The 11,584-nt window shown below is 45.5% G+C and overlaps 1 protein-coding gene across 1 annotated transcript in view; it reads left to right on the forward strand.

Annotated features, from left to right (window-relative positions):
- The window catches only part of rnf38 (ring finger protein 38), a 26,398-nt gene extending 17,127 nt beyond the window's left edge, over positions 1–9,271 (forward strand). The window contains exons 4-13 of the mRNA XM_080858682.1: positions 1,010–1,203; positions 1,520–1,790; positions 3,030–3,206; positions 4,482–4,649; positions 5,108–5,272; positions 5,731–5,834; positions 6,704–6,788; positions 7,253–7,374; positions 8,768–8,867; positions 9,175–9,271. Of these exons, the coding sequence (XP_080714808.1) occupies positions 1,010–1,203; positions 1,520–1,790; positions 3,030–3,206; positions 4,482–4,649; positions 5,108–5,272; positions 5,731–5,834; positions 6,704–6,788; positions 7,253–7,374; positions 8,768–8,867; positions 9,175–9,237 (1,449 nt within the window). The 3' untranslated portion in view covers positions 9,238–9,271. The remainder of the gene's footprint in view (positions 1–1,009; positions 1,204–1,519; positions 1,791–3,029; positions 3,207–4,481; positions 4,650–5,107; positions 5,273–5,730; positions 5,835–6,703; positions 6,789–7,252; positions 7,375–8,767; positions 8,868–9,174) is intronic.
- Positions 9,272–11,584: the final 2,313 nt, after the last annotated feature.

The raw sequence follows: 11,584 nt of genomic DNA on the forward strand, positions 1-11,584 counted from the left end.
CACACACACACACACACACACACACACTCTCGCACACACACACACACACACACTCTCGCACACACACACACACTCTCACAATCTCGCACACACACATACACACACACTCACACACACACTCACACTCTCCCACACACACACACACACACGATGACTACTCTGTTACAGACATGTTATACGTGTGTGTCTGTATATGAGTCAGGAGAGTTTTTAAGAGATGTATGGAAGTTGCCTGTAAAGAGTGCTAACCTGTCTGACTTCCCTCTGGCCAAGTTTGTGTGTGTGTGTGTGTGTGTGTGTGTGTGTGTGTGTGTGTGTGTGGTGTAAACACTCTGTGTGCATTAAGCAACAGCAGCCCAGTCTCTAGCCTGCCCTGGGGCACTCTCTCTCACATCTCAGGCAAAACATGTGCTTTAGCTCCAGCTACAGTGCTCCAGTGCACCTCCTGATTCTAAAGAACTCATTTATTACTGTTAACAACTCCTGAAAGAAGAAACCATTCATCTCTCACACACACGCAATAGCCATGTGAAGGCATTGCCGTCATAGGAAGGATTTCTTAGGAATAGGCAGTCGAGTTTGTCCTTTGTGTTCTACTTTAGTCCTCGATCACAGATAGTGATTTTACTGTGGGCTAGCTCACGATCGGGGGGATAGTGGCCATGTGAATGGACCAGAAGTGGTGGAGTGCTGGTGTACACACACACCTGTGTGTGAGTGTGTGTGTGTGTGTGTGTGTGTGTGTGTGTGTGTGTGTGAGAGAGTATCTTTGTATGCATTTGAGTAACATAATTTCTGTCCATGTTGATGCCATCTATCTCTGATTAGTCAGGAGGAAATAAGACATTTAAAGTTGGTTTGAAACTATAACTTCTGTCTCATTGTGCCTGAACTGTGTGTGCGTGTGTGCGCGTGTGTGTGTGTGTGTGTGTGTGTGTGTGTGTGTGTGTGTGTGTGTGTGTGTGTGTGTGTGTGTGGTCTACTCACCGCTCCTCTCCTGTGCTCTCAGGTGGAGGACAGCCCGAGTCCCAAGCGCCAGCGTCTCTCCCAGCAGTCCGTTATGGAGCTGACCGCCGCCCCCCCCCAGACCCCCTCTCCCCCCATGAGGCCGTGGGAGCTCCCGCCCAGCCGCAGGACGCACCCCTACCCTCACACACACTACCAGCCCGAGCGCTGTCACACGCCCGCACGCCACAGGCGCAGGTGAGTCAGCCTGAAGAGGAGGATGGGGATGAAGAGGAATGGAGTCTTCATACATAAGATCTCTGGCAAAGAGATCCTGCTGGGTGCTGTGTTTGCTGTGAGGGTGGTGGTAATGATGGTGATTGATAATGACACCGTTTTGATGATCTTTCTCTCTCTCTCTCTCTCTCTCTCTCTCTCTCTCTCTTTCTTGCTCTCGATCTTCCTCTCTCTCTCTCGCTCTCTTGCCTTTGCTCTCGATCTTCCTCCCTCTCTCTCTCTCTCTCTCTCTCTCTCTCTCTCTCTCTCTCTCTCTCTCTCTCTCTCTCTCTCTCAGCCCACCTGTGCGTCGTCAGCGCAGCCGTCGCGAGCGGTTGTCACGGCACCACCTGCCGCACCACGGTTCTCCCGGCGGAGGCGGTCAGGACGAGAACTACCGGCACCCGGCGCACGCGCACGTCCCCCTCCCCCACCAGAGCTACCCCTACAGCCAGCACCCCCCTCCCCCCGGCCTGGAGGAGCCGCGAGCCTTCCACCCCCCCACGCTCTCCCCACGCCTGCTGCACCACCAGCAGCAGGGAGCCATGGTCATGGACCTGCACGAACAGGTGAGGCTCGACCGCTGCACACCTGTGAGGCCCCTCTGGTCTCCCCCATCACCTTCAACACACACATATGTCTCTTGGTTCAGCTCCTCTGGCCATTTTGTGTGCAGACAAAGGGACAAAGCCCTTGTGGCTCAAACAGTAGCCCCGACCACATTCGGGTTTGACGCCCTTGGAGGACTCGGGTTCGAATCTGGCCCGAGGTCATTTCTCCAGTCCACTACCCACCTCTTCTCCCTCTCATTTCCTGTCCCATTCTTCACTAACCAATCAATTAAAGGCATAAAAAGCCAAAAACAAATCTTAATAATAAAAAAAAAGGGACACAGCTCAAGCTTCTCTCCTCCCGGGGCTCTGGCAGTGCACTGATGAGTGCAGTAAAGTGTTCTAAAGTGCAGTAAAGCCCAGGGTTCTGGATCAGTGCAGTAAAGTGCAGTAAAGTCCAGGGTTCTAGGACTCATATCTTTCACTTTACTACTTTATCTCCTGTCCATTTACTGATAGCTGGGTTCATTGGAGAGGAAGGAAGGCAGAGGCTAAAAACATCACCTGCATTAGATCTCTTTCAGACGACTTGAGGTTATGTAAAAGCGGAGCCTTCTTAGTTATCTTAACAGTGTGGCTATCATTAACATCATTAATAATCAACAAATGGCCTTCAGTAGATGACTTGTTGAAGAGATGTAGAAATGTCTGCTGCATTATTTATACATACAAACAGGAGTAGTGCACAAGTGCACTCCTAAACCCTTGCACATAGGCTGAAGTGTATATACATTTGTCAGAGGAACAGTGTAAGGCTAGTTGCACAAGAAGTACATTTTGTTGGATGATCAGGTTGGTTGTTGATTGGTCGGTTGTTGGCAGCCAGCTGGGAGCAGTGTGTTCTGCCTGCCAGTCAGCGTCAGTCACTGTGTGTTAGCCATGTGTTGAGAGCAGGAGACACACACACACACACACACACACACACACACACACACACACACACACAGGCCCATACTGAGTATTCATCAGTGTTTGCCTGGAACCCCCCATCAGCTGTTTTCATAGTTTATCTATGAGCCTGTTTATGTGATGGTGTGATGGAAACTTGAATATTTAATTGTGTGTGTGTGTGTGTGTTCTCTGTGTTCTCTGTGTGTGTGTGTGTGTGTGTGTGTGTGTGTGTGTGTGTGTGTGTGTGTGTGTGTGTGTGTATGCGTGTGTGTGTGTGTATGCGTGTGTGTGTGTGTGTGTGTGCAGCTCCCCCAGGGCACCGTGCCGGTTTCGTACACGATGTCTCCGATGCCCCCCCACGCGCTGCCCCCTCCCCTCTGCAGCGGGCAGCATATTCCAGCCTGCTCCTCTCAGCAGCAGGTGCCCGCCTGCTCCGTCGTCTTCAGTGGACAACACTACCCTGTCTGCAGTGTACCTCCTCCGGTTAGTGTGTGTTTCTGTGTGTGTTTGTTTCTGTCTGTGTGTGTGTGTGTTTCTGTGTGTGTTTGTTTCTGTCTGTGTGTGTGTGTGTGTGTTTCTGTGTCTGTGTCTGTGTCTGTGTCTGTGTCGTCTGTGTCTGTGTCTGTGTGTGGTCTGCACCATACATGCTGTTGGCACATTGGCTGTGTCTCAACAAGCATCTACTGCCATCTAGTGGTTAGAATGGAAAATGGCAGGCTGAAAGGAATAAATATGGGGTTAATTCAGTGACACAAAGATTTACAAATACCCCACGATTTGCAAACAAGCAGAATGTGATTTTTAAATGCCCAGCAATTTGCAAACAAGCACACCATGCTTTATTAATACAAAACACACCTATCAAGCAAATCAAAATGCTACCTGCAAATAAATAAAGGACTGGTTTCACAAATGTAAACAAAGAATGGAAATGAATAAACCACATTTTGCGTGTCTGAATAATCGGTTTCACAGGTGCAACACATTTTTTTTCTACAAGAACTCAGCAACCTCATCATTTGTGGTTCAGGTGCCTTTTGGCATATGGCCAGCTGAATCCAAATGTGACACATCTAGATTCAAATGGCGTAAAACCGTCCAAGTGACCACAGTGGTGCTTTTTCAGCCACAATAACATGCAGTGTCGTAAAATGCATAAAGTAACGTCATCTTTCGGGTCATTAAGTTTTTTTTAAGAGCGCTGAAAAACATGCCGTTCTATAGACCTTTGGAGCGGCGTATTTTATTTGTCTTTTGTCACATACGATGGCAAAACATTAATAAATCTTATATGATAACAGATCAAATTTAATTGTGGCCGACCTGTACTGATATTTTGCCTGATCCACTTCTGGTAAAGCAGCCATTGGTAGGACTGATGAGTGTACGTAAGCATAGGCTATTGATGCGAGACACAGACCCAAGGCTCCTGCCTTCATAGGAAAGCAGTGGAGAGCTTAACTTCTAGGAAGATAGATGGAAGATAGGCAGATAACCTGTGTCAAGTCACCCCATCCACAAATGGTGTGGTTGGTGTTAAAAATGGTTAAAAAATAGTTGGGTATTTCTAAATGGTCTGGTCACTAAACTAATAGTTAGTTAGATAGTTAATAGTTAGTTTATAGTTAACTAATAGTTAGTTAATAAAAAATAGTTGTGTTTTTCTAAATGGTCTGGTCACTAAACTAATACGTGAGCTACTGCTCTGTTTCATTGAATAAACTAATTTCTTTCTTATTTTGTGTCTCTTTCTCTTAGATGCTGCAGGCGTGTTCGGTTCAGCATTTACCGGTTCCATATGCCTTCCCCTCCCTCCTGTCCAGTGACACCCCCTTCCTGCTGCACCCCCCGCACCTCTCACACCACCCCGCTCACCTCCCTCCGCCAGGACAGTTCATGCCCTTCCAGACGCAGCAGTCTCGCTCGGTGAGTCTCACTCACACACACACACACTCTGTTTGTCACTCACACTCTCTCTATCTATCACTCTCACACACTCTCTCTACCTCTCACCCACACACACTCTCTCTACCTCTCACCCACACACACACTCTCTATCTCGCACTCACTCACCCACACACACTCTCTCTATCGCTCACTCACCCACACACACACTCTCTATCTCTCACTCACACACACTATCTATCTCTCACACACACTCTTTCTATCTCTCACCCACACACACACCCTCTATCTCTCACACACACTCTCGATCACTCACACACACACACACTCACTCTCTCTCTCACACACACACACACACACTCATTCACTCATGCACTCATGCATTCATTCATTCACACACTCTTGCAAGCACGCAAACTCACTCACTTCCATTGATGGATGTGTTATACTAATGATGTGTTTGATGTGTGTGTGTGCAGCCCCTGCAGAGGATCGAGAATGAGGTGGAGCTGCTGGGGGAGCACCTGTCTGTAGGTGGGGGGTTCAGCTACCCCCCTTCAGGCCACCCCAGCCCCATGCCCCCACAGACACCCCTCCAGTTCCTCTCCCACCATGACCCCCTACCACAGGAGCTCTTTGGAGTGGTAAGAAAACACCAACAAACAACAACAAAAAACACATCCACTCATCACTTTTTTATTTTTTTAACTTTTTTTTTTATTTGGATTTTCCAACAATGATACACAAAAAAAAAAGCAAACAAACCATACAAATCAAGTCAAAACACTCACACAAAAAACAAGGATCAAAACAAAAACAAAAAAAAACACACAAAGCTTATAGGTCCTTCCATTCATTCACAATGCAACAATTCGGTCTTGTTCAGACGTCATTACTTAAATAATATCCACTCAATCACTTTACTCACCACATGTATCTAACGCGTACCACACTGTTCTACCCAAGGCACCCATGAGTTGGACCAGCGTTCGCCACCCCCAGACTATAGTTGGGCAGTGTGGGTCTTGTGATGAGTGTCTGTCTGTTGTAGAGAGTGAACCATGTGTCCATGTTTACAAATATGTGCTCCTGTTTCTTGCAGCCCTACCCTCCCTTCATGCCTCGACGAATCACAGGCCGCCGCTACCGCTCCCAACAGGCAGCAGCCCCGCCTCCGATACACCCCAGCTTCCTGCCTTACTTCCTGTGAGTCACCTGGTGTCATATCTACTCTTGTGGAGATTTAGATCATTATGTAGTATTTCAGAGTCACCTGGTCTCATACACACTCTTGTGGTGATTTAGATCATTATGTAGTATTTCAGAGTCACCTGGTCTCATACACACTCTTGTTGAGATTTAGATCATTATGTAGTATTTCAGAGTCACCTGGTCTCATACACACTCTTGTGGAGGTTTAGATCATTATGTAGTATTTCAGAGTCACCTGGTCTCATACGTACTCTTGTGGAGGTTTAGATCATTATGTATTATCTCCCTCTGGAACGAAATACTGTTTTCTGATTGGCTAATGGGGTGTACATTAAGTTCGTATAACCGGACACCTTGGACGTAGTCCCAGTAGAAACGTTAAATCGCCGTTCCATATCAATGCTCATGAATGGTTACCATTGACAACCAACGTAACGTTTTTTTTTTCTTCAAAAAACGCACTACTTTCTCTAACGGGAGCACTAGGCTTCAAATCAAGAATTCATCAGGTTATTATGCATATTAAATGTCCTAAAGATAAAGGAAATTCTAAATAATAATAATAATAATAATAAAAACATTTTTGGATGTTGTAAACGGGAGATAAGCGGGATAACGGCCTCCGAGCTGTCCAGTTCTACGAAGTTAATGGACTCTTGTGGAGGTTTAGATTCATATGTAGTATTTCAGAGTTGGACAGCCTGTTCATCGGTACTTGACACTTTTAAATGGATGTTGGATATGTAGCTTTTAGATTAGAACGAGTTTTTATTTCAAGAGATCTTTACAGACATGTTTTTATTTCAAGAGATGTTTTCAGACATGTTTTTAGGGGTTATTTAATAACACTCTTTCTCTCTCAGGTCCATGTTCCCAGTTCAGCCCACTGTCGGTCCAGCCATCAGTCTGGAACTTGATGTAGATGACGGTGAAGTGGAGAACTATGAGGTCAGTTCACACACACACACACACACACACACACATGTGCCATTCATGCATTTCTGAGTGTTTCAGAAAAGGCTTGCTGTAGTACTGGAAAAAGGATGATATAATTGTATAGCTGACAGCAAATCCCATCATTTGGTTGTTTTGGTTTTGTCACATTTCTAGCCCAATGTAGTTAAAATGGAAAATGGCAGGCTCTCCTCAAAGGCAGGCTGAAAGGGATAAAATATGGGATTAATTCAGTGACACAAAGATTTACAAATACCCCACAATTTGCAAACAAGCAGAATGTGATTTTTAAATGCTCAGCAATTTGCAAACAAGCACACCATGCTTTTATAAATGCAGAACACACCTATCGAGCAAATCAAAATGCTACCTGCAAAAAAATAAAGGACTGGTTTCACAAATGTTATGGAAATAAATATGTAATGTATGTTTTTTTCTGTCTGTCTGTGTGTCTGTAGGCCCTGTTGAATCTGGCGGAGCGTCTCGGCGAGGCCAAGCCAAGGGGCCTGTTGAAAGCAGATATAGAACAGCTGCCATCCTACAGATTCAATCCCGCCAACCACCAGTCAGAGCAGACACTGTAAGTGCATAATGGCACCCTGACACTTTCACAAAAACACTACCTGTGTGAGATCTTAATTTACCAGTGGAGATCAATTGCTTTTTTTCCGGTAAAGTCAGACGAACCTTACCAACCACGACTTCAGAATCTAAGATGGCTGCCCGCGCATTATCAATGTGAAAGCTGTAGTAATATACTTTAAGCTTTATAATATAAGCACTTCTGTCGCTAATATGCGCAAAATACCATGTAATGCGTTCTCAGCTGGTATTGCTAACATCTGGTAACAATTTGCTAACAATATCAATTGTTATTGACTTCCGTAGAGGTGGCAGTAAATTGAACGCAGCAAAAGTGCAAAGTTGATGTTCGAAAGGTGAACCGATTGGCCATTCTGAGGGGCCCACCAATGAGCAACCAGTGCAAAAAGTGCGATGAGGTTGAAATGAAGGGATTGTTTGAAATGTAGTTACAACAATGGTGGCAGTGCTAGAGCTAGATAAAGTGATAAAAACAGGAGTAGCAAGTTATTAATAAGGAAAAGCCTTATATATCAGCTCGCACAGTTAGTGGCGAAGTAGGAAGTATAGCGATAGTGGACAGTGCTGATTGGTTAAAGCCTGGTCAAAAGGAACCCTAGATGTTCGCCCAGTAGGATGCTACGACTGGAAACAATCCTTAATAGAGCGGGGTTCAGTTTCAGTTTCAGTTTGTTTATTTATTTGATGAAGAGGGTCAGTGTACATTAATAAACATTGAAATGTTAATGCACCCAATTATAGCCAAAAGGCTAGTTTCCATTGGCAGTCCCCCTGCCAGAGTGAAAATGGCTAAACAACTTAAAAAAGGCATTGACATATATATCAGACATAACATTGACAAAAAATAGAAAATAAAATAAAATAAAATAAAAACCCAATATATAAGTTCTACTGCTTACCCACTGTTCCACCCTATTCATGAAGTGAGTTTGGGTCTGGTTTGCCAGGCTAGGGGAACTGTGTGTGAGTGTGTGTGTGTGTGTGTGTGTGTGTGTGTGTGTGAGTGTGAGTGTTGGAATATGTGCATGTAGCTGCCAATCCCCGGAGGACTCGTCTTAACCCTAAACTGAAACACAGATGTGAAAAGCTGTTGTGTCACGACAATGGCTGCTCCGCAAACATCTGATGTTCACAACAAAAACAGAAAGTACAGAAAAAAAAGCACAGAAAAACAGAAACTAGTGCTGAGAAACACATCGCAAGTGTACCGAAGCTTTTATCGTTCTAGCTCCAGTAGAGCCTGTTCAAGCTGAAGGCACCATAAAAAGACTCTTTGTGCAAAGACATTGTAATCGAATGGTCCTGAGATTAGACTAGAAAGGAATCCACACACTGTGTTTCTGACACCATCCTCATTGCTTCTCTCGTAGGTGTGTGGTGTGTATGTGCGACTTCGAGTCTCGTCAGCTGTTAAGAGTTCTTCCCTGCAACCATGAATTCCACGCCAAGTGTGTCGACAAATGGCTCAAGGTATGTGTGTGTGTGTGTGGGGGTGTGTGTGTAGATGTGTGGGTGTGTGTGTGTGTGTAGGTGTGTGTGGGGGTGTGTGTAGATGTGTGTGTGTGTGGGTGTGTGTGTAGATGTGTGTGTGTGTGTGTGTGTGTGTGTATGTGTTCCACTATGTTTTCAATGGTTGTCCTATTTGCAAATCCACTTGTTTAGAAGCAATCCAGCTGTCAAACCACGCTGGTCATTCATTCTTAAGAGTGATGATGCATGAGATATAAGTCAACGTCTGAACTGTGTGTCTGATGTTCTGTGTTTTTCTGTCCCGCAGAGTAATAGAACTTGTCCTATATGCCGGGCAGACGCCTCTGAAGTCCAGCGAGACTCCGAGTGACCTCCGACCCCTGATCTCTGGGTCACCCTGCCCCACACACACACACACACACACACACACACACACACACATACACACATACTTACACTTCTCGAACTGTGCCCACCAATGTATCCACTAAACCTAGACTTAAAGTGTGTGTATATACAGTTCATTCATCTCATGAAATGCATCCAATCTCCATTTCTCTCTCTCTCTTCTCACCCCCCACCTTCCCTCCGTCTCTCTCTCTCTGGCCCCCCCCCCCCCCCCTCTCGCCACTCACCATTGGTAAACACTCTTTTCTTTCTCTCTTTCTGCATTATACATACATACATACATACACACATACATCGTACATACGTACATACATACTGGTCTGGGTTTGTTTTAGTCACTAACTCTTGAGAGTGGAAGTCCAAAGATAGTCCTCTTTATTTTTATTAATATTATTCTAATGGTTGTAATTCTGCCTCCTGATTTCTGTTCTGTTCTAGAATAGTTGGTTCTGATGTCAAATGCATTATTATTATTCTTTGTCCTGCTCTCTTCCTTTCTTCTTTTCTTTCATTGCGGTTGGTCGATTGTGGTCTATAGTGCTTGTTTGGGTGTGGGTGTGGGTGAGAGTGAGACTGTGTGTGTGTGTGTGTGTGTGTGTGTGAGTTTGGTGTGTGTTTGTGCACTAACATTCCTGGGTATCCGAGCGCACTCGTCAATGTGGCTGTAGGCTCTGCGTGCATGTGCATTTTATATATTATTGTATCTATCAATATAGAGGGAAAAATAACCACAAACTTTCATATGAATTTAAAAAAAAGTAATGGTGTTTTTTTTTTTTTAAGTTTCTCTTCCAAAACTGAAAAATGACAGATTTTTATCTATATATTATGATGGGTTTGGAAGGGTGGGGAAAGGTTTAGGGGCTATATGATCTACCAGTCTTAGGGAGTAGGGATACTGTGAGGTGGGCATGAGTGAGTTGTGTGTGTGTGTGTGTGTGTGTGTGTGTGAGAGAGGAAGAGAGAGAGAGAGTAGTGTGTGTATGTTTTATTTATGCAGTATGCGTGGTACAGTACACTGGCTTAACCTGTTCATTTCGGTTTGCTTCACTCTGATTGGCTGAGGTGTGCACTGACACAGCGTGTAATTGGCAGGGGAGGCATGAGGGTGTGTTTAGGCAGAAATCTTTAGTTTCTCTCAGAAAGCGGTCCTTCAAACGTCAATCACTCAGTCCTTGAACACACACACACACACACACACACACACACACACACACACACACACACACACACACACACAATCACTCAGTCCTGGAAAGCACATTCATTTTCTTCTCACCCTCATTAGATCTGATAACTCTAGTAATCATCTGAATGAGCATACAGATCCTAGAGGTTGAGTAGTGTTACACACACACGCACACACGCGTGCACACACACGCGCGCACACGCGTGCACACGCACACACACGCATACAAACATACAAACATGCTCCCTCACTGTCGCGGTCTGTTCAGAGTCACTGCCAGATTCACTAGGGGAAGCCCTCACTGTGTTATTTGAGATTAACAGGAGCCTAAATGGGGTTGGGGGTTGGGTATATGTGTGCACAGGGCGAGATGAAACACTGTAGCATTATGAATATAAAGGGAAGTATACACACACACACACACACACACGCACACACACAGGTACAGCTGCAAACGAATATTAGTATTTCTGTCTCTGTCTGCGTCCCATAGCTCCCTCTGCCCCAGTACTCCCCACTGAGCTCGTGCAGACACACACACACACACACACACACACACACACACACACACACACACACACACACACACACACACACAGGTACAGCATAGCTCCCTCTCCACCAGTATCCCCCACTGAGCTTGTGCAGACACACACGCACACACACACACGCACACACACACACACACACAGGTACAGCATCGCTCCCTCTCCCCCAGTATTCCCCACTGAGCTCGAGCAGCACCACACCTCCGACTCCTCACCTGCCTGTCATGACGCCAGCGCACAGCCTGCACAGCAATATGCTAGATTCCAGCACGAGTACATTTAGCTTCAAGGCATTGCACATTACTCTTTAGTACTCTGTATATAGATGTGTGTGTGTGTGTGTGTGTGTGATAGAGAGTGAGAGAGTGAGTGTGTGAGTTGGGGTGGTTTCATATTCACGTTGCAAATACTTCTAATAATGCATTTTTGCTGGTAGCATGACAGGATGTGACTGGGTCCCAGGGGGTGCCACTGCCAACTCAGAGCCCACAGTGTCTTAATGAGAGATGCCTTTAGCAGTTCATCCGTTCTCAGCACCGGGGTCCATAGGTCATAGGTCGTCACCGTAGTGA

This window comes from Sprattus sprattus, assembly GCF_963457725.1.
Source record: "Sprattus sprattus genome assembly, chromosome: 20".
NCBI lineage: Eukaryota > Metazoa > Chordata > Actinopteri > Clupeiformes > Clupeidae > Sprattus > Sprattus sprattus.